Below are 19,502 nucleotides of genomic sequence, written 5' to 3'. Positions count from 1 at the left end.
CCACTTTTTCCCCCCAACCCTGGAAGAATGTGTACTTATGCCATTGTCAGAGTAAATTTCCAACCTTTCTCTGTAAGGGAAAATATTAGAGTCTGCCTGATGACAACCCGTAAAACATGCAAGTTAGTAGGTTTGCACAGACTCAAAAAGGTATTCCCCATTGGGGAACTATTGCTTACTGCTATCGCCAGCCTCAGTATGTAGATCTGCAGAAAGGTGGCAAAATAAGGGAATTGCTAGTATTCAAACTCTACTATGGTATGAGCTCTGGCATAATCAGAGAGGCTATAATTAGAGCGCTTATATAATGAGATTGCTGCTGTAATTTGTTGCCGAAATACATGGCACCAAAGGGACAAGTGGCTTTTGTTACAGGACAAGTAAATCCATGAAACAACCTGTCCCATGGACAAGTAGATCTTTTATTAAATTCCACACCCCTGTGTGGTCAATTCTCTCTCTGCTTTTCTTTGGTGTGCATCTGCATTCTCTATAACCTGATCAGGGTCTTCATAGTCAACATATACAACAATGCAAATGACACAATGGATTTTCAAATGTCATCCCTCCAAAGAGGAGCTAGAAATGGGCTTCTCATGTTTTTAGCTAACTTGATAACTGCAAGTTTCCTTGAAGATTGTGATCTTGCTCATTAGAGCCCTGCATGGAGATGGCCAACTAAGATCTATCCATTGCAACTGGAACCAATATCCCTGAAAATACTAATTGGAAAAACCGAGCTTAATTATAGAATCCTTATACCCCCCCGATTTTCTCAAGTGGGAAAACTTGACCTTTTGCTTTCTTCATCTAAACCAAAGAGTGATGTTTTCCTTCTGACCTTTCATCCAATAACTATATGACTACACCAATAAAGCAAACCATGTTTTCCCTCCATGTTCTCTCCAACCTCTAGAATGTTTGCAAATTGCTAGGAACTAAGCTGTTCCCTTCTGTTCATGTACGCTTTGAATTGTCACCAGGTCAAGAATGACAAAATCACAATTACCCCAACATCTCGGTTGCATTACAAATCACTACTATCTTGAAGGCATCTTAAAACGTTTTTGCTCAATTCAGCCTAATAAATTGGTTGTGTTTTGATGTTAGGTTCTGTGTATTGATGAAACATCATGGCTGTTATAAATGTTGCACTTATTAAAATACCATAGCATAATATGTGCTTATTAGGCATAATTTCATGTGTCGATAGATCAATATCTGATAACTTACTAACTTCTAATTTTTAGGTTTGTCCTTGGAGAAATCATGAGATATCCAAGCGGAGAGGCTTAGTAGATTAACAGCAGCCTAGACAACATTCTTCAGTTTTCATGAACTTTTATTCACAGTGACTTTTCTAACACACTACAGAACAGAGGACTGGATAGCTAAATGCAAAGTGTCATACCTACAGCTCAGTTCTTTTTAACTTTTTATTTACATTTCCCCAGCAGCTTCAAACCCAGCTATAACATCAAGAAGTGTACAGACTAGTGACTCTTTCCTGCCAGCAGAATTCCCCCCTCCGCCACCATTCATTCTTGATGAGGATACCGAACAGAAAGAGCGAGAGGCACAGCTGCGAATGGTAATGCTATGTTGAAACTTCTTTCATGGTTGAATATAAGCTTCCAAGTCTACAGCTTCATCATAGATGACTTCTTTGATTTGATAAAATGTAGATTATTCCTGTCTCGGTGTGACATTCTAACATATTTTGAACCGCGAAATCCCAATTTTAGAAAATAAATTCTAATTTATTCTATGCTACATACATGACCCCCTTCATCCATAAAACTCCCCTTCAAGTCCTATAGATGTGTGTGTGCGGGTGGGGGAAATTTTTATTCCATACAACCTTACCAGAAAAAAAATGCTGCTGTGGGTACCAGGTTCCTAGAAACCACTGTCCACCAACTGCAGAATTACCGGTGCTGCATAGGCCAGGTGTTCATATTTTGTTTTGATGTCTCCTATGTATACTTCCACAATCGGAATCAGTTGAAGATATTCAGTTCCATTGGTGACAAGTTGCAGGTACCTTTGTGACTACAGCGTCTGCTCAATGTGGCCCCAGAGAAAGACAGGGGTACATTTGCGGATGGGAGAATTGCCCAACCCTGTAAGATTCACAGTTAGTGACTCAAGATAGGATCGCAATCTCTATCAAAAATGCTTCCCGCTAAGCATAGGGAGTTGTTTTGTAGAGGGACGATGCCTTCAACACACGCCTTGATTCCTCAAATCCTTCAACATAATGTCCATATTTCACCTTAGCCAAACGAGCAGAAAGGCATCGAGACACCAGTAAAATACAGTTGCCAAAAAATGACCCACCCCTTCCCTCCGATAGACTTGATTGGGTACCCCACAAAGTTGCATTCCATTTGACCAGAAGGGCCACTAGGTCCACAGGGACGACTAGATTGTAGAAACAAAGGATGAGGAAAAGCATAGCAGGGGATTCATGCTCCAGAACAGGGCTTTTTATTTTTAAATCAACCTCTCCTTTTCAGACTCCCTGATATTATCATTGTAAGAAATTGGGTTATTAGTTGAGAGGGGTGGAATCCTCACTCGAGCAGCAACCACAGTCCTTGTCAGGGTGAACTACAAAAGTCAGTGAATTAACCTTTGCTTAACCCTCTGGTAACTTGGCACAGAAGCAGTCAGGCTTAGCATAGAGGCAATGTGAAAAGTATTTTGCAGTACACAAACAGTAATAAAGTGGAAAAAGCCCAAACCAATTAAATGCACTCAATAGAAGTAGAGATATCATTTTTTAAAGTTTTTAGTGAAAATACCCAAAGAAGCAGAAAATACCACTCGTGGTTATCTTGTCACTCTGGATCTGGGGAAGTCCCAAGTTCAGGCTGACCGCCATAGAGGACGGGCCAAATACAATGACCAGGTTAGTCCCGCTAAATAGTTACCTGCTCAAGTCCAGGACTAAGAGTTCCATTCATGTTGGAGGAGGCTGCAAGGAGGAGGCTTTCTGCAAGAACAGCAGGTCAAGCGTCACAGACCGCTGTTGCTATAGCGCGAACAGCTGGGCATTGCCGGACATTCATATTACCGGCCGTTGGGCTCAGTCACTGTTGGCGCGAATTGTAGGTCTTGCATTCCCAGTCATAGCGGATGGTTGCTGCTGGCATAAAGGGCAGGTTTCGCTGGAGCTTCACTATGGTGGTCGTTGTACGCAGTCAATTTTTGATGCAAAGTAGTCACTTCACTGTCACGGGGAGCCCAAACCTCAGGATTTCCACCTGTTATTGTAGAAGGAATTCTCACTGATGCCAGCCAAGTGTCCTGGACCTGAGGGGCACCTCTTGGGGACCAAGAAGTCACTCCAGCAGAGGCCATGGCAAGCCCAGTTGCTGCAGATTAGCTGAGTAGTTGCAGGGAGGCCTCTAGGAGCTTGCTGTGTCCCTATAACTCACACACAATGTCAGCCAGCTAACCCTTGGAGTCATTCTGGGTAGCCTGGTATCAAAGCAAGCCGGTTCAGTCTCCCTTCTTCAGACAGTAAGGCAGTCCTTTAACCAGCAAGTCAGTCTTTCTGCAGCAGGACAGTCCTTATGATTCTTCCACAGGTTAAGGACCATTCTGAAGGTTCTATTTTTATACCTGGTGCCAACCTTGTGTGTTGGTGAATTCCCTGATCTACCCACAAAACTGGTTCTGGTAAGTTTTTTCCCGCCCCTGGTCCGGGTGCTCCAAACTGTCTAGGGTGACCTAGTCAAGGGCACGCCTGGTGACAGGTTACGTTGTGTTTGCTGCAGGCAGGGACCTTTGATATGTAATCGGGGCAAGGTACAGTTCCTCCCTGCCATCCTATCAGGAAGCCTCACTCCCCATCTTTCTTTGTTTCACTGTCTAGAAGCGATCCACAAACCACAGCAGGAGAGCCATTCACAGTCATGTGTTAGGTCCATCACCTGTGTGACGTCAGATGGCGCCATGGAAGTTCCTGTGCATGGTAGCCATATTCAGATTCTTTTATTTCTTAGTTCGGTCTTGAAGTAAATGGAAAAGCTCTTAAGTTTTTGAGAACTTTCCCCAAAATAAAGGCTTTTTGGGGATAAATTTGCCAAACGAAGAACAAGAAGGTACCAGAGAGAGGGGGGTCTTCACTTCAGAATCCCGACTGGAATCCCATCGGAATAATACACGTGGCTGGAGAATGAAGCAAGGTAGGGGTCATGGAAAACACCCCTTTTAAATTTTGTTCAAACTGCCTCCACAATTTTGCACAACGCAACCCGCACAAAGTTTGTAATCTCTGCCTACCGAGGGACCACGGGGACAAGGACCTGCACCATATTCATACCGAAAACACTGAAGGCCCACCGAAAGCAGAGAGAGGAACATCACACAGCAATGTACAGCAGCTGGAATCAACAGGTATTGTTGAAAGATCTGGGCCTCTCAAGCGATGACATGGAACATGTTGGAGCCGCAGAGTCCGCCCACGATGGCGTGGACATCCAAATCCTTGAGGGGGACTCGGAGAGGAATTGTGCGGTGACGAAGGCTGTCGAAAAGAGACCTGACAAGGTAAACATGTCCCAGAACCCCTCGGATACCAAGGGCCCAAGAAACAAAATTGCACAAGGCAGCCCAGACGTCAAAATAACTATCAAGGGTGAGCCGCAACCAAAAGAGTCCCACGGATCCCCAACCAGGGATACCGACGAGAGCACATAGTCTAAATCAACGAAGACCAGCTCGGTTCGAGAGGCTCCGAAGGAAACCACAAAGCCTTCAGAGGCAGAACTGCCGACATCAAGGAAGAGAGCATCTCCGAAGCAGGGCATTAAAAGAGCCTTTGAACGCAAGAAAGAGTTAAACGACATGTTAAAAGAATTCAGGATTCCAACCAAACCTTCCACGACCTCAGATGAAGAAGCTGCCCTCGAAGCACCAGCGATTCCTGAACCTCACAAAGAGAAGGTGAGGAAGAATTCTACAACCCAGAAGGGGAAGAAGCAGCAGGGACCTTCTAGGAAGAATGGAATGACCTCGATACAGAGAGCCAGAGGAGGAGGTCTGTAGTTACTCCTCGAAGACTTCACCGCCAGACGATATTGCCTTTTACAACAGTCTATTAAAGAGCTCAGCAGACACTTTCGGAGTGCCCTTAGAAGAAGAAAAAGGAGACTCGTGTTTCCTCCGAGAACCACGGATTCCATCAAGCAAGGGAAACCAATTCCTCCCAATCCTACCAAATGTACTGGGCCAGGGAAAGGAGGCCTTTAAGGAGCCAGCTTCAACAAAGGGCGTCACTCCAAGGGTGGAGAAGAAATACAGACCTTTCAAGGACCCCAAGTACATACAGGGGAACAGAGTAGCAGATTTGATCATCGTCACAACGGCAAAAAGGAGGAGCAATGCTCACTCTTCCACAGGCCCACCTCCTGAAAGAGAAAGCAAAAGACAGGATATGGTAGGGAGGAAGATGGAGAGAGAGGCTGCAACACAATGGTGTATACCAAATTCAAAAGCTCTCCTCAATAGATATGGGCATCGACAATGCGATGAGATTGAGGAGCTAATTAAGAAGCTCCCAGGGGATGACAAAAAGGAGAGCAAAATCAATCATCCAAGAGGGAAAAAGTATATCCAACTCCTGCCTGAAATCAACCCTGGATGTGGCCAATACAGACAGTAGATAAATGTGTACAGGCACAAACCTCAGGAGACATGCTTGGCTCAGGATTTCGGGCTTCAAGCAGGAGTACCAAACCACAAGCATAAATAAGCCATTTACTGGGGATGCTTTATTTGGCCAGGAAGTAGATGAGTCTTTACAACAAATAAAGGACAATGAAACAGCAAGGACTATGGGTGCTCTACAGTACAGAGGCACCTTCAAGAGGGGAGGAAATAATCTCGGAAGGCCCCAGGAAGGGGAACTTTCTCAACAGGGCAGTATCAGCAACAACAAACGCAGGGCTATGTACAGCACACAACCCAGCAAACCGGATACCAATCCTGGCAACAACCCTCGAAGCAGCCCTTTTGTGGTAGAGGAAAGGTTAGAGGACAGTCCTCCAGGGGGTGAGGGGTGAACAAGCATGAAGTGAGTCAGAAACAAAAACAGGCCCCTAAATAAGAACAGTAGGAGGCAGAATAGCACAACAACCACAAAAATGGGGAAGGATCACCACAGACAATTGAGTTTTAAACGTGGTGCGTCATGGCTATTGTATAGAACTAACAAACACCCCACCACCAAACCCTCCAAAGAGAAAGATATTCCCAAAAAACTGAACTGTTAAAGTTAAGGGAAGAGGTAAGTTAACTGTTACTGTTACAGAAACATGCAATAGAAAAAGTACCATCAAGGGAACACAACAAAGGAAACTCCTTACCTTACTTCCTGCTACCAAATCAAGACCTCGCGCAAAGACCAATCCTGGAGCTCAAATACATAAAAAGATTCATCTGCTCACAACACTTCAAGATGACAACACTGCAAGAGGTAATCACACTCCTCCAAAAAGGGGACTACATGACAACCATAGACTTAAAGGATGCCTACCTGCACATTACCATGAATGAGGCTCACAAAAGGGACCTCAGGTTCATGCACGAAAATACACCCTGCCAATTCAGGGTCTTACCATTTGGAATAAAATCTGCACCAAGAGTTCTTTCAAAATGTCAAGCTTCAGTCGACCCTTACCTAGACGATTAGCTAGTGAAGGCAATGTCAAAAGTACATTCGAACAGTGATCACAACTCTCCAGAGGCTGGGATTCTCCGTAAACCTCAAAAAACATCACCAAATCCACATCAGGAAAGAGATTTTCCTAGGAGCAAGAATTCCAAGGGAGCACGAGTGTACCCTACCCAAGAGAGGGTACAAGCAAGCAGAGAGCAGACTCCTCTACTGGAAGGGATAGTCTTTGACAGCGAGGACAGTAATGAAGCTGATAGGAATGATGGCTATGCTACAACTGGCCACACATTACCAGGAGTTGGAGGATCTAGTGGCTGTAACACCAAAGGTACAGAAGGAGATACAATGGTGGGTATCCAGGAACATAACCATGGGGAGACCTTTCAAGACAACAACTTCCTCAGTGACTATTACAACAGACGCGTCTCACAAAGGGTGGGGAGCGCATACAGGAAACTTGAGAATTCAAGGTCAGTGGAACAACACAGATTCCACAAAACACATCAACTTCCTAGAGATGAAGACAATGCTACTGGCACACATAACAGGGAGACAGTACTAATTCAAACAAACAATACAACAATAATGTTTTACCTTGGAAAAAGTGGCAGAGCCTCCTTAGTGTGTGGCTGGAAAGGAGTAGGCTGGCATGTGTTTAGAGTTCAACATTTGTAGCGGTCGAGTAGTCCAAACAGAAAGAGGACTACCGATGAGTCGGGAACTACATTTAAGAAAAGATGGTCACATATGATGTGTGTTAAATGAATATGACTCGTTATTTAGCATGCCATTACTTCACAGCTTTTTACTACGAAGTTTTTACTAGCAATTACCGTTACTACGCAAGTTTTTAGTTCGCATACCTTTACATAGCAAGTGTTAATGTACACAAACTAAAAACTTGCCTAGTAATCAAAACAGACATTTACCCCAACATTATACTAAATACAAATACACTACCCTACACATAACAAACTCTTAAACACTATCCCCAACCCCCAAACACTACACTACACAAACACCACAATACTACTCTAAATCCCTACCCCATTACACGATCCTCCCCCCTTCCCCAGCCCGCTCCCTACACTCAAACACTACCCTGCACGACACCCCAACACTACTCTAAACCCTAAAACACTACCCTACACTACACCACAACACTACCCTAAACCACTACCCCCTGCACAACCCTCTCCGACCCCCAGTCCTGTCCCTACACCCAAACACTACCCTGCACGACACCCCAACACTACCCTAAACCACTACCCTACACTACACAAACACAACTACACTACCCTAAATCCTAAAAAACTACCCCCAGCTCGACCCTGCCCCTACCCCCAGTCCTGTCCCTACTCCCAAACACTACCCTTCACAACCCCCGACACTACCCTAAACCCAAATACACTACTCTAAACATTCACAACTACACTACCCTAAAACCTAAAAAACTACCCCCAGCACGACCCTACCCCCAGTCCTGTACCGACTCACAAACACTACCCTTCACAACCCCCGACACTACCCTAAACCCAAATACACTACTCTACACAAACAACTACACTACCCAAAAACTAACCCCTGCACGACCCTCCCCCTAGGACAATGCCCCCAAGCTTACCTCTCCTGACGACCTCCTCATAGCGCCCATGGCCCCCCTCACTCCATTTTGACTTGTGGTGCTCTTGCCGCTCCCTGTCACCTCCTGCTCGTGCTCCAAATCATCTCCAGCTCCGCTTCCTTCAAGCAGTTGTCATCGCGCACATTCACTTATCACGCCGCTTCCATGCTCGGTGCCCCAGTGCTCATCTGGTCAGCGTCGCTTCCTGATCCTGTGTGCGCTCATCCAGTCAGCGTAGCTTCCTGATCCGCCTTAGCGCCATACCCATTGCAATACATGCATAGTTACAACGCTTGCGATGTAACAACATCCGTAGTAATGGGTAATTACCGTGTTAAATATATAGGCCAGGTTAGTAAGATAGAGGGTTGGTAAAAGGCCACCCAATTCATGAAAAATACAGAGACACACTTTTAGCATGTACGTGTGCTCCGTGCTACGAGGATTGGGGTAATAATAAACAAGGAACATCCATTTTTCATACATCACTTCATGGAGGTGAAATGTATAATATAGTGCATGCTAATATGAATACATCCATTACTACAGTGATCTTGAACATATACCAGAGTTATTTGTAATACAGTCAATTACGACATAAAATAGAGTATTTTAAAACAATCAGAGCAGTAGCTCTGCGTCATGGTTGTGACCCATCTGTCAGCTCATTTTGTCACTAAAATAGCAGCGAAGAGGGAACACAAAATATAAGGGTTCAGGAAAAACCCCAGAGAGGTATGACATCAATCAACAAATGTTACAAGTATTTGTATGGCAAGATCGAACAAGCAATCAAAAGTTGTTGAACATTGTGATATCCTTAGCTACCCTCATGATAGTACAAAATGTATTCTAGAGACAGTGATGTGTCAGAAGCTTAAACATATCCTTTATACTCTCATTCAGGAGATGATTATTCTCCCAGAAATATGTGAAGGTCTCTATCAATATTTAGTCCCTTGTCCATGCCCGAAGTTGGATGATCCACCTGCTCTCCGGGTGTCTCAGTGCCCCGGTTCTATCTCCACCCCAGGGCATAGCTCCAACCGCATCAATACCATGGAAACATATCTTAAAGATTTCTCTGTGTCCGTGGGCTGAACTGTAATGTACTGCAAGTGGGCAGTTGTTGTTGTTATTCTCATGGCACGAACATGTTCTTGAATGTGTTCTCTCAATGGTCTTATTGTTCTGCTGATGTATCTCAAGCCACATTCACAAATAATGCAGTAAACCACATACCTAGTATTACAATTCATGAACTTGGTTATCTGATGTTCCCTCTTATTGTTGTATTGGAAGATGGTAGTCTTGCCCTCCGCGTAATGGCAGATATTACAGTGTCCACATTTTTTGAAGCCATTATTTGGCTTTGGCAACCAAGTGTTAAGAGTGCTGGGTTTCATATAACTGTGGCACAGTGTTTCTCTCAGCGTTCGTCCCTGGTATGTGTGAGTCCTGGTCTTGTAGTAATGGTCTTTTTCAGAGTGTTGTCTGCCTGTAAAAAAATGCCTGTGTCTCTTCATAATCTTGTGAGTCTGGGACCTGAGTACACTGTAGGGGGTAAAGAGGAATAACGTCTTGTGTTTCCTTATTCTATCCTTCCCAGAGCTGGTGAGAAAGGCATTCTGTTTGAATCCCTTGATTGTGTTACTAGCCTCTTTTAGCACAACTTAGGATAACCTCTGGTTATAAATCTATTTTCCATCCTCTGAAGTTCTGTCAGAAGATTTAAGTCTAAGCTACAATTGCGCCTAATCCTCATAATTTCCCTATAAGGAATTGCCTTTATTTGTGAAGGGGGGTGTGAGCTAGTTGCATATAGTATCACATGTCACGCTGTGGATTTCCTGACTAGTCTGGAACATACCTGGTTGCTCTCCATGTACAGGGTGACATCCAAGTAATCAATGCTGGTGATGCTGTGTTGGTACGTAAACCTGATGTATACCTTCTCATTGAGGTACTGTGTGAGGAGTCAGTGAATGTACGTCCCCAGAACATGAGCACGTCATCTATGTACCTCGCCCAGTATATTATGTGTTCTGTCAATTTGGGAGAGCACAGGTTCCAGATATGTTTCTTCTTGAAGAACCCCATGTAGAGGTTTGCTAACGATGGGGTAAATGTAGACCCCCATGGCAACCCCTTGGATCTGGTGATACCACTCCCCATGGTCAGTGTTGGGGTAAGGGAAAAGCAAGGTACTAGATGTCTCTTGAGTAATGATCTGCTTGCCCCTGGCTTGGTGCCAGTACCAGATTCCATTGTGGCTTGGGCCACGTAAAGTGTGTTGATCAGAGCATTGGCTGCATGCCCGGCTTGGTACATTACTGGGACCATTCCCGATTTGTAGGGACCAGGATATAGTTTGCAGGAAAGGCAAGATTGCAAGAAGGAACAGTCCTTGGAGGTCATCGCTTCTGCTCTAGAGGGCGAGTCGGCTGAAACTCCTAAAGCGGCCAGATGCTGGAGCGTATGTCGCATCCAGAGCTGCAGATATTGTTAGCTGCTGGAGGGCCTAGCCGGCATGATTTCTGCAAGGCCCAGGAAGAGTGGTCAACACTTGTAGGACTTTGGCAGGAAACCCCGGAACAGGTCAATAAAGCGGTGTGTGGTAATTACTGTTGGCTGGGGGGATGGCCTACTGTACACTGAGCCAGTGAATCGTAAGCCAGGATCCTAGTAGAAGGCTAATTGTTCTGTTAGTGCATAGGAATTTCCCGTTGTCAGTGTCCCACGAGGTGATCTTGGCAGGACACTTAAATTTTTTAAAAATTTTATTTATATAGCGCGTTAATTCCCTGGGGCGTCTAAGCGCTGATTGTTTCAGTTGCGAGTGTGATCACGACTGCCGGCCAAGTTAACATGATTTAAACAGCCAGGTCTTTACAGCTTTCCTAAAAGATAAAAGGTTGGGTTTCATATTTTGGCTGTTTCCATCACAATGCTCTCTCCACCCCATCTAATTTTCTTAAATCTGGGCTGTATCAATAAAGTAGCCGAGGCCGAACAAAGTTTCCTAGCTGGAACATACAGCCTGAAGCTATGGTTCAGAAAGGCCGGGCCAAGGTTGTGGATTGCCTTATAGGGTAGGCAGAGTACCCTAAAGTTTATTCTTTGTTTAATGGGGAGCCAGTGTAGTTCTTTTAGCCTTTGAGCCACTGAGCAATGTTTTTTAGTAGGTGTCTTGCTGCAGCATTCTGTAGTACATGGAGTTTATTCAAGTTATATTTCGGGGTTTTCAGAAGCAAACTGTTGTAGTAATCTTTTTTAGAGCGGACTAATGCTGTAACTAGTGTCTTTTGCAGCAGGCTGGCCGGTATAAACGGTAGGACTTTCTTAATTATTCTAAGGATATTAAAAGTGGAGGAAGTCACTGCATTTACTTGTTTTGTGAAGTTGAGTTTTGAATCTATAATCACTCCTAAGTTTCATGCTTTATCTACTGGGGGGGAGGGGGGGGGGGGGGGGTGCTGGACACATAGTGTTTGGCCATACCTCAGGGCCCCAAAAATGCAATCAAGGCCCAAACAGCAGCACCTCGGTTTTTTCAGAGTTCATCTTAAGGCAGTTTCTCTCCATCCAGCTATGGACGGCTATCATGCAGTTCTGGAAACTATTTCCAGTACTACTGCCATTTTTCTCTACGGACACGGCAATTTGAGTGTTGTCAGCATAGGATGTGAGTGAAAAACCAAACTTCCTTATCAATTCTGCTAGTAGCGAGACATAAATATTAATAAAAAGGGTAGGGCTCAGTGAAGATCCCTGTGGGACTCCACAAGGCAGGGAGAAAGAGTGAGAAGTGAAGTTTTCTAATTTCACTACTTGTTCCGATCTGCCAAGTACGATTTCAGCAGACTCCATGCCTGACCTGTGATTCCACACATTAGGCGGTTTAGTAGTAGTTGACCGTGTCAAAAGCCGCCGAGAAATCAAGCAGGGTCAGGGCAGCTCCTTTTCCCTGATCTAATACTTGCCTTATCTCTTCGGTTGCCTTGAGCAATGCTGTCTCTGTGCTATGGACTGTTCAGAAGCCAAACTGTGTTTTATCTAAGAGTTTGTTTGTCTCAACAAAGGAGACCAATTGTTCGTTCAAGAACTTTTCTGCTATTTTCGCAGGTAGTGGAAGACAGGAGATTGGTCTGTAATTGCTTGGATCTTTTTGATCAAGGGAAGCTTTCTTTAGAAGAGGGATTACAACTGCTTTTTTCCAGATCTTAGGAAACTTTCCTGTCTCACACATAATTTGGAAAATAGACATTAGTTTGAGTGCAGTGGTTTCCGCTGCTAATTTTATTATATTAGACGGACATGGATCCTCTGGCGATCCTGCGGTGGCACTTTTTAGTAACTTTATAATGTACTCTGTTGACGGTGGACTAAATTTCATCAGAGGCTTGGTTAAATTACGATCATAATCTCCCTCTGTTCCAAGTGTTGGATCTCTGCATGCTTGATCGTCTGAAAGGTTTTTGTTAATTTTTTCTACTTTCTCTAAGAAGAAATCTGCTAGCGCGTTATAGAAGGGCTGATTAGCATTTGTATTTTTGGTGTTTTTATTGGTTGTTAACTCAGTTACTGTGAGAAAAAGCTCTTTGGTTAAGTCTTTAGCGCTTTTAACTTTATTTGTGAAATATGCTATTTTAGCATTTACAATCCTGTCCTTATATACTGCTTTTAACTGTTTGTATTTTTCTTTTTCTTTCTCCTTATGAGACTCTCCATTTTCTTTCCTGTTTCCTACAGTCTTGCTTACCTATTCTGAGTTCTGGGGAGAACCAAGGGGCTGATGGATTTTGGCATTTGTGTCTTATCATTTTAACGGTTGCTACTTGGTTTGCGGCTGTTTCTAGCCATTTATTCTATTGTTTGGCTGCTGTCTCCACGTCATTTCCCATCTCTACCCTAATCTGTTTTAGAGTGTTATTGAAATGGTCTTCTTTCACATTTCGCCAGTTTCTTGACTGGTGGTAGGTGTTGTTTTTCGCTATGTTGTGGATGGGTTTTGGAATCAGCATGTCAAAGAATATTGCTTTGTGATCGGTCCAGGTTACCTGGATAGTCTTTATATTGACTAGGTTGGAATTGTTTGTAAAAATCCCATCTAGCGTGTGTCCTGCTTGATGGTTTGGTTCAGGAACAATTTCCCCAGGCCAAAAGCAGAGAGAGTTTGTAGGAGTAGGGCGGTGTCAGAATCTGTCTCTTTCTCCAAGTGATAATGAAAATCACTCAGGATTGTACAATTGGTTCCCAGCATAAGGTTTTCCACAATATCTGATATTTCTTGGGGAAAATCTTTCCTGGTGTTTGGGGGTCTGTAGAGCAATATACCTTTAAATGTTGATTGTTTAGTGCTTTCTATCGAGAAAGTAATTGTTTCTCCAAAGGAGGATATAGCTGGTTGACAACTTGTTTTTAAGACTTCCTCTACAATGATTGCTACTCCTCCTCCCCGCTTGTGTTTTCTGTCACATCTATAGATGTTGAAACCCTTTAGGAGTGCTGTCTGTATGTCTATTTCGCAGGTTGTATAGGGCCAAGTTTCTGTGGGAAAGGTAATAGATGGATTATATGTCTCCGTAAATAGGTTGAATTCATTACTATGTTTTATTAGGGATCTTGTGTTTAATAATACACATGATATCTTATTTTTCCTAGTTGTGTCTTTAGTACAGAAGCCATTTTGAGTATTTGTTTTTAGGTTGGTTGTCTTCTTCTGTGTTTGGGTATCCCTGCAAGCTTTAATATCTGGGTCTGTTTTTATTTCTGAGAAAAGTTTACTAGGACTTGCTTTTATTTTGAGTCCGCATTTTGAGCATCGTTTGATTGATTTGGTCTTTAACAGAGAACAATCAATATTTGTACAGCCTTCCCTGTTACCTTTATTCAGTTTTAAAATGGTCTCTCGAGTCAGATGTCCTGGTATGGAAAGCAGAGAGAACATAAATTGACGTGGTTATGTACACTGTGCACTGTTCAATGGGTTTACAAAGCCCTTTATGATATGCATATAAATTCAAACATAACTCAAACCTGAATTTATATGCATACCATAAAGGGCTTTGTAAACCCATTGAACAGTGCACAGTGTACATAACCACGTCGGTTTATGTTCTCTCTGCTTTATACATAGACGCTTGAGCCGACAGCAAGCGTTACACTGTCGCACCGTTGTCATTATTTTGACTAGCTAGCTTACAGGTTTAAACAGGTGTGCGCCTCCTAACATACCCACTGGTATGGAAAGGCCAGGGATCCCGGCCCTGTGCCCGGTCCAGGCGCTGCCGGGCTTTCCTTAGGCGTGCTGCCAGCGGCACGCAAGCTGCACGCTTGGCTTTCCATCTGTTTTATGCTTCCACCCCGGAAATGATGCCCTTCCCGGAAGATACCTCCCAGCTTGAATGCTAAACTCTGTCCCAGATGGCAGCCTGATTTTGCACTCTGTCCTCTCTCTGTACAATCGGGAGCCCCCGCGACGGACCAGAGAGTTAGAGGCCCCAGTTAACCCCTTCCATGCTGCGCGAATTCCGCCGCTGTGCTGGCGGTTTCTTGCGCGGGCGTGGTCATGACGGAACGGTTCCGTCATGAGCACAGCTCAACCGTGGCTCATGACGGAACCGTTCCGTCATGAGCACCGAAGGGGTTAAGTGAGTAAAATCAAGCTATCAGGCTTGAAGATCAAGTTAAAATTAGAAACCGGTAAAATTATCAATGAGATTAAGTGGTTAAAATGTATGATTAAGTCGTTAAAAATGTTTCAGCAGGGGGGCGTGGCCTGAGCCGTCAAGATGGCGGTCGCACTCTGACATCCGCCTTGCATCCACCGCTGACTGCTGCCATCTGCCCCTGTTTACTGCTGCCAGAGACCCTCTGCACCTTTTGCTGAGTCCCGGGCTATTTTTGTACAAGAGTAGAGCCTCCATCGGCCGGTTCTAGCCCTGCCCGCCACAAAATGGCGGTTCCGCCAGCGGCCCGCTCCGGCGCTGTGGGGCCTGGGCGCCGCTGATTCATCCTCCTTCGGGGCCCTCCCAGTGGCTGGGATAGCGGCTGCACCTACCTAGAGCTCGAGAGGGGACTGGACTCGTTGCGACCAGAGGCTGAGAAGAGGAGTCGCTTCGTCTGTGCTGGGGAGTGGGCGCTCCCCTCCGACCGGACCAGTCCACCACTGACGGCGTGCGGTGAGTCGTGGTGCCCGGGGACGAGAGGGGGCTCGGCTGCCATTGTCGGGCAGCGGCGCGGGGCAAGGATCGTTGCCGGTGCCCCATCGCGCCTGGAGCCTGCCCTGCCGGCCCTCCGAGCGCTGCCGTGGGAGATCTGCCTGTTTTCCCTCCCTCTTAACTGTACCTGGGCCAACGGGGAGTGCGGCCTGCTGACTCCCGATGAGACTTGCACAGGTTCTGCCGCCAATGCCCTGAGGGGTTCAGCACCCCTCCGTCAGCTGCTGCACTGCTCCTGGGACGCCGGGGCCTTGTCTTGGCCCACTGGGGATTCCTGGCCTGCGGGGGGTGGTGGGCCTTGGTCCGGCCTTCACTGCTGGTCCCCCGCTTTGCTCCTCTTGGCGCCCTGCTTCCCCCCTTCCGCTGCCGGGACATCCGGGGCCCAGGATTGCGAGTGACTCTCTTGTCGCCCAGCTGGTGGAAACCTCCGGTGAAGGGGGTGACTTTCGGCCACTGCATCGGGTGGCAGTGAGACAGCGCCTCCAAGCCCCTCCTTCTTGGATACACTGACCCCGCTCCCTTCCACACCGCACTCCCTGTCGGGGGGTGCTTCCTCGGATCTGACGATAGGAATCGAAAGGGGCCCCTTCTGCTCTGGACCACGGGCCTCGGCTCACCCTGGGCCTCTGTCCGATTCAACCCTTTAGACTGTTCTCCTGGGGGGGAGGTTGCTTCTGCCGGACTTGGGCACTGGACTTGGAGATTGTGGCCGTGGCTGTCACCTGGTTTGAAGCGGCCGCCCTCCGCTGAAGAATTTCGCCCGGTCCTGCCGTTGGGATTGAGTCACCGTGCTGATCTTGCCTTCCTTGAATTTGTGGAGAGGGGCTCTCGGGCGCCCGGACCTGAGTATCGACGGTCTGGGTGTCGATGGTTCCCCCTCCTCCTCTGCGGGATCATTGCTCGCTCCTGCCTGTGTTAGTCGGATCCTGCCCTGGTGGCAATGGGCAGAAACCGCACCCTGCAGACTCCGGCCCCCCAAACTCAAACAAAAATGGACCAATTCACCACGTCGGTCTGGGACCCTGGTGGTGGGACGCCCAACGGGCCTCGCACCACCGGGGGTGATCTCACCACCATCCTTCAAGCAAAAGGCGCGTCGCAAGCATCGGTCGAAAACAAGATTGGAGAAGTGAGGGTCGATATGGCTCTCATTTGCCAGGACCTGCGCAAAGCAACGTCTCGAGTCACGGAGGCGGAGGCCCGTATCTCCACGGCGGAGGACGCCATTGCTCAACTCAAGACTCAGGTGGTGCGTCTCCAGACCCAGACCTCGGAGCTCCACCGTAGGGCTGAGGACGCCGAAAACAGGTCACAAAGAAACAACCTACGCCTTTTAGATTTTGCCGAGGGAGTGGAGCAGGGTCACGCCAACACATTAGTGGAAACCTGGGTGCGCTCCTGGATGCCCAAAGATTCCCTGTCACCCTGGTTCGCCGTTGAACGGGCTCACCGCTCCTTGGCTCCCAAGCCTCCACCTGGAGCCCTGCCCGACCCATAATCCTGAGGGTCCTTAATTTTCGGGACAGAGGTGCCATCCTGGGGGGGCGTCCAGGGCACAGGGCCCGCTGTAGTTTCAGAACGCCAGGATCATGGTCTTCCCGGATTACACCAGGGAGTTGCAGGCCCAGCGTCGAACATACAATGAGGTTAAACAGAAGCTCCATAACATGGGTCTCCGCTACGGCCTTCTCTTCCCGGCCCGGCTCAAAGTTATCTTCCAAAACAAAAGTCTTCTTTGATAGCCCTCAGGCATCATGGACCTGGCTCACGGAGGAACGGCCCCTCATGAACCGTCCGGTTTCTTCCCCTGTGCACCGAGCCTCCTCGCAGCCACTCCCGACGCTGCCTAAGCCTCAGAGACGCCGGACTAGGTCCCGCAAGAAAAACAACCATCGGGGGGAGGCATCCCGATCACCAGGTGCACCGTCCCAGCGCCCTCTCTCCCAGGCTTCAACTTGAGGATCCGACAACCCTGGCCCGACCACCTCGCTGATTGACTTGAGCGGTATTCCGGGCCCCTCGGAGTCCCTACGGCAGGCCGTGTCCGACTCTGACCTGTCTAGGAGACCTGCGCTCCACGGATCCGGTGAAGATGAAGATACTTGAATGAGGCCGGCATCGGACTCTTTCCATTTCACCTCTCAAAGCTCACACAGCAAGACCGCTCTCTTAATCCCTAAGCTGGAGGCGATCCGGCTTTAGTACATTAGGTTTGTGATCTGTTTCCTAATTCAGTCTCTGGACCCACTGGCAGTCTTTGTTGCACATTAGTTCCAACTGTATTGGTCCAATGGGGGGGGTGATCCGACATCATGGCTTCCTCCTGCTCTGTGACTTACTTCCTACTTCACTCCCTGGACTTACTTGCAGTCCCTGTTGCCTAACTGCCCTAAGTGTAACTGCAGCTGTTGACGAATCTTTATCCGAACACATGGAGGGGGGTCCATCTCTGCCATGTCTATGTTCCGCTAACCGTTTTAGCTTAGCACCTAGTCCAATTGTAGGGTTGTGGTTTTCAATTGTTTTCCTTCTCAGGGCGACAGATGCTTCATTTTCAGAAGTGTAGGGTGGGGGGAGTTGAGGGGCGAGGGAGGGGGGGGGGGAGGGGGGGACCGTTGTCTCCTGAATGTTTGTTGTTTTTAGCCGCCCACGGGTCGCTGTTCCCTGTTTTTATTGGTAGCCACACATGGCTTTGATGACGACACAAGACTCACCAGATTGCGCGCCCTCTGCCCGGAGGCCCAGGATACGGAACATTGTCTCCCTTGGGAACCAGGCTTACCTGCGCTTGTGTCCCCTCTCCCACACACTACCCAGCAGGATGGTGTCTACTTTACATAAGGCCCTTCACATCCTCTCCTGGAACGTTAACGGTCTATTGGACCGGATCAAACGTACAGCTGTTCTTCCTAGCGCCCAGCGACATGCGCCAGATATTCTGTTCTTGCAAGAAACACACCTTCTGGGCTCACAATGTAACTTCCTCGCCTGGTATGGGTTTGACAGGGTTTGGCACTCCGATTTTACGCAGGGCTCCCGGGGGGTGGCCATACTACTTCGGAAGGGACTTCCCTTCACCCTGACACAGGCTGAAACAGACACACAGGGCTGCTATGTGGCCCTGACGGGCACGATCGACGGACACCCCCTCAATCTTCTGCGTACATACATTCCCCCCCACCCCGCTACCATGGCCTCTGCCCTCCACCACCTTACGCTGGTTCTCACATCCTTTCCACAGGGTCTGACGGTTGTTGGGGGTGACTTTAACGCTGTCCTGCAACCCTCACGAGACACGACCGGCGTTCCATCGGCTTCTCGCCTAACATCTGCAAAGCGACTGTCTGAATGGTCCTCCGCCCTGGGTCTCTGCGACGCCTGGAGAGTGTGAAACCCCCGCAAGGAACAGTACACACACACACTTCAGCAGCTCACCACACTCACTCTCGTATTGACCTATTCCTGCTATCCGCCACGGACTGTCATTTGATGTCCGGGGCCACGGTTTTACCCAGGGGCATCTCAGATCACACCCCGTCTCCCTCAGTCTCGGGAACCCTCCTAACGGCATCCGTACGGCAAGGCGGATGAACGCCTGGTTCCTGCAGGATGCAAACTTTGTCGAATCCCTCGGGCAGGAACTGAAACATTACTTCTCCACCAACGCGGTCTTGGTCTCCTCTCTGGGAACCCTATGGGAAGTCGGCAAAGCTATGATACGAGGGGTGGGTAGAGGTCTGGTCCACACAAAACTTCTAGAACAATCCACCTGGCTCACACAGCTGGAGGCCCAGGCGGCACGGCTGGAAGGCGCCCAGGATACCAATGATGACGATGACTCCGCTCGACAACTCACACTGATCCGAGAAGAGATTTGCCAGATCTCGCTAAAATGCTCTGGCGCTCCTCTGTGGCGCGTGTGTATGGCTGGGGCGATAAAAATGGCAAACTGTTACATAACTTAGTG

General features: G+C 47.4%; 1 protein-coding gene across 6 annotated transcripts in view; it reads left to right on the top strand.

Annotated features, from left to right (window-relative positions):
• LCA5 (lebercilin LCA5) overlaps nt 1-19,502 on the top strand; it is a 131,267-nt gene that overhangs the window by 96,618 nt on the left and 15,147 nt on the right. For 4 of the 6 annotated variants that reach the window (XM_085610997.1, XM_085610998.1, XM_085611002.1 and 1 more), the window contains one exon: nt 1,455-1,591. In XM_085610997.1, coding sequence (XP_085467123.1) covers nt 1,455-1,591 — 137 coding nt within the window. The remainder of the gene's footprint in view (nt 1-1,454; nt 1,592-19,502) is intronic. The other 2 variants (XM_085610999.1, XM_085611001.1) reach the window with 1 other exon arrangement.

Source organism: Triturus cristatus, chromosome 6 (genome assembly GCF_964204655.1).
Source record: "Triturus cristatus chromosome 6, aTriCri1.1, whole genome shotgun sequence".
NCBI lineage: Eukaryota > Metazoa > Chordata > Amphibia > Caudata > Salamandridae > Triturus > Triturus cristatus.
Note: the sequence above shows the minus strand (reverse complement) of the source record. Positions and strands in the feature narration are given on the sequence as shown.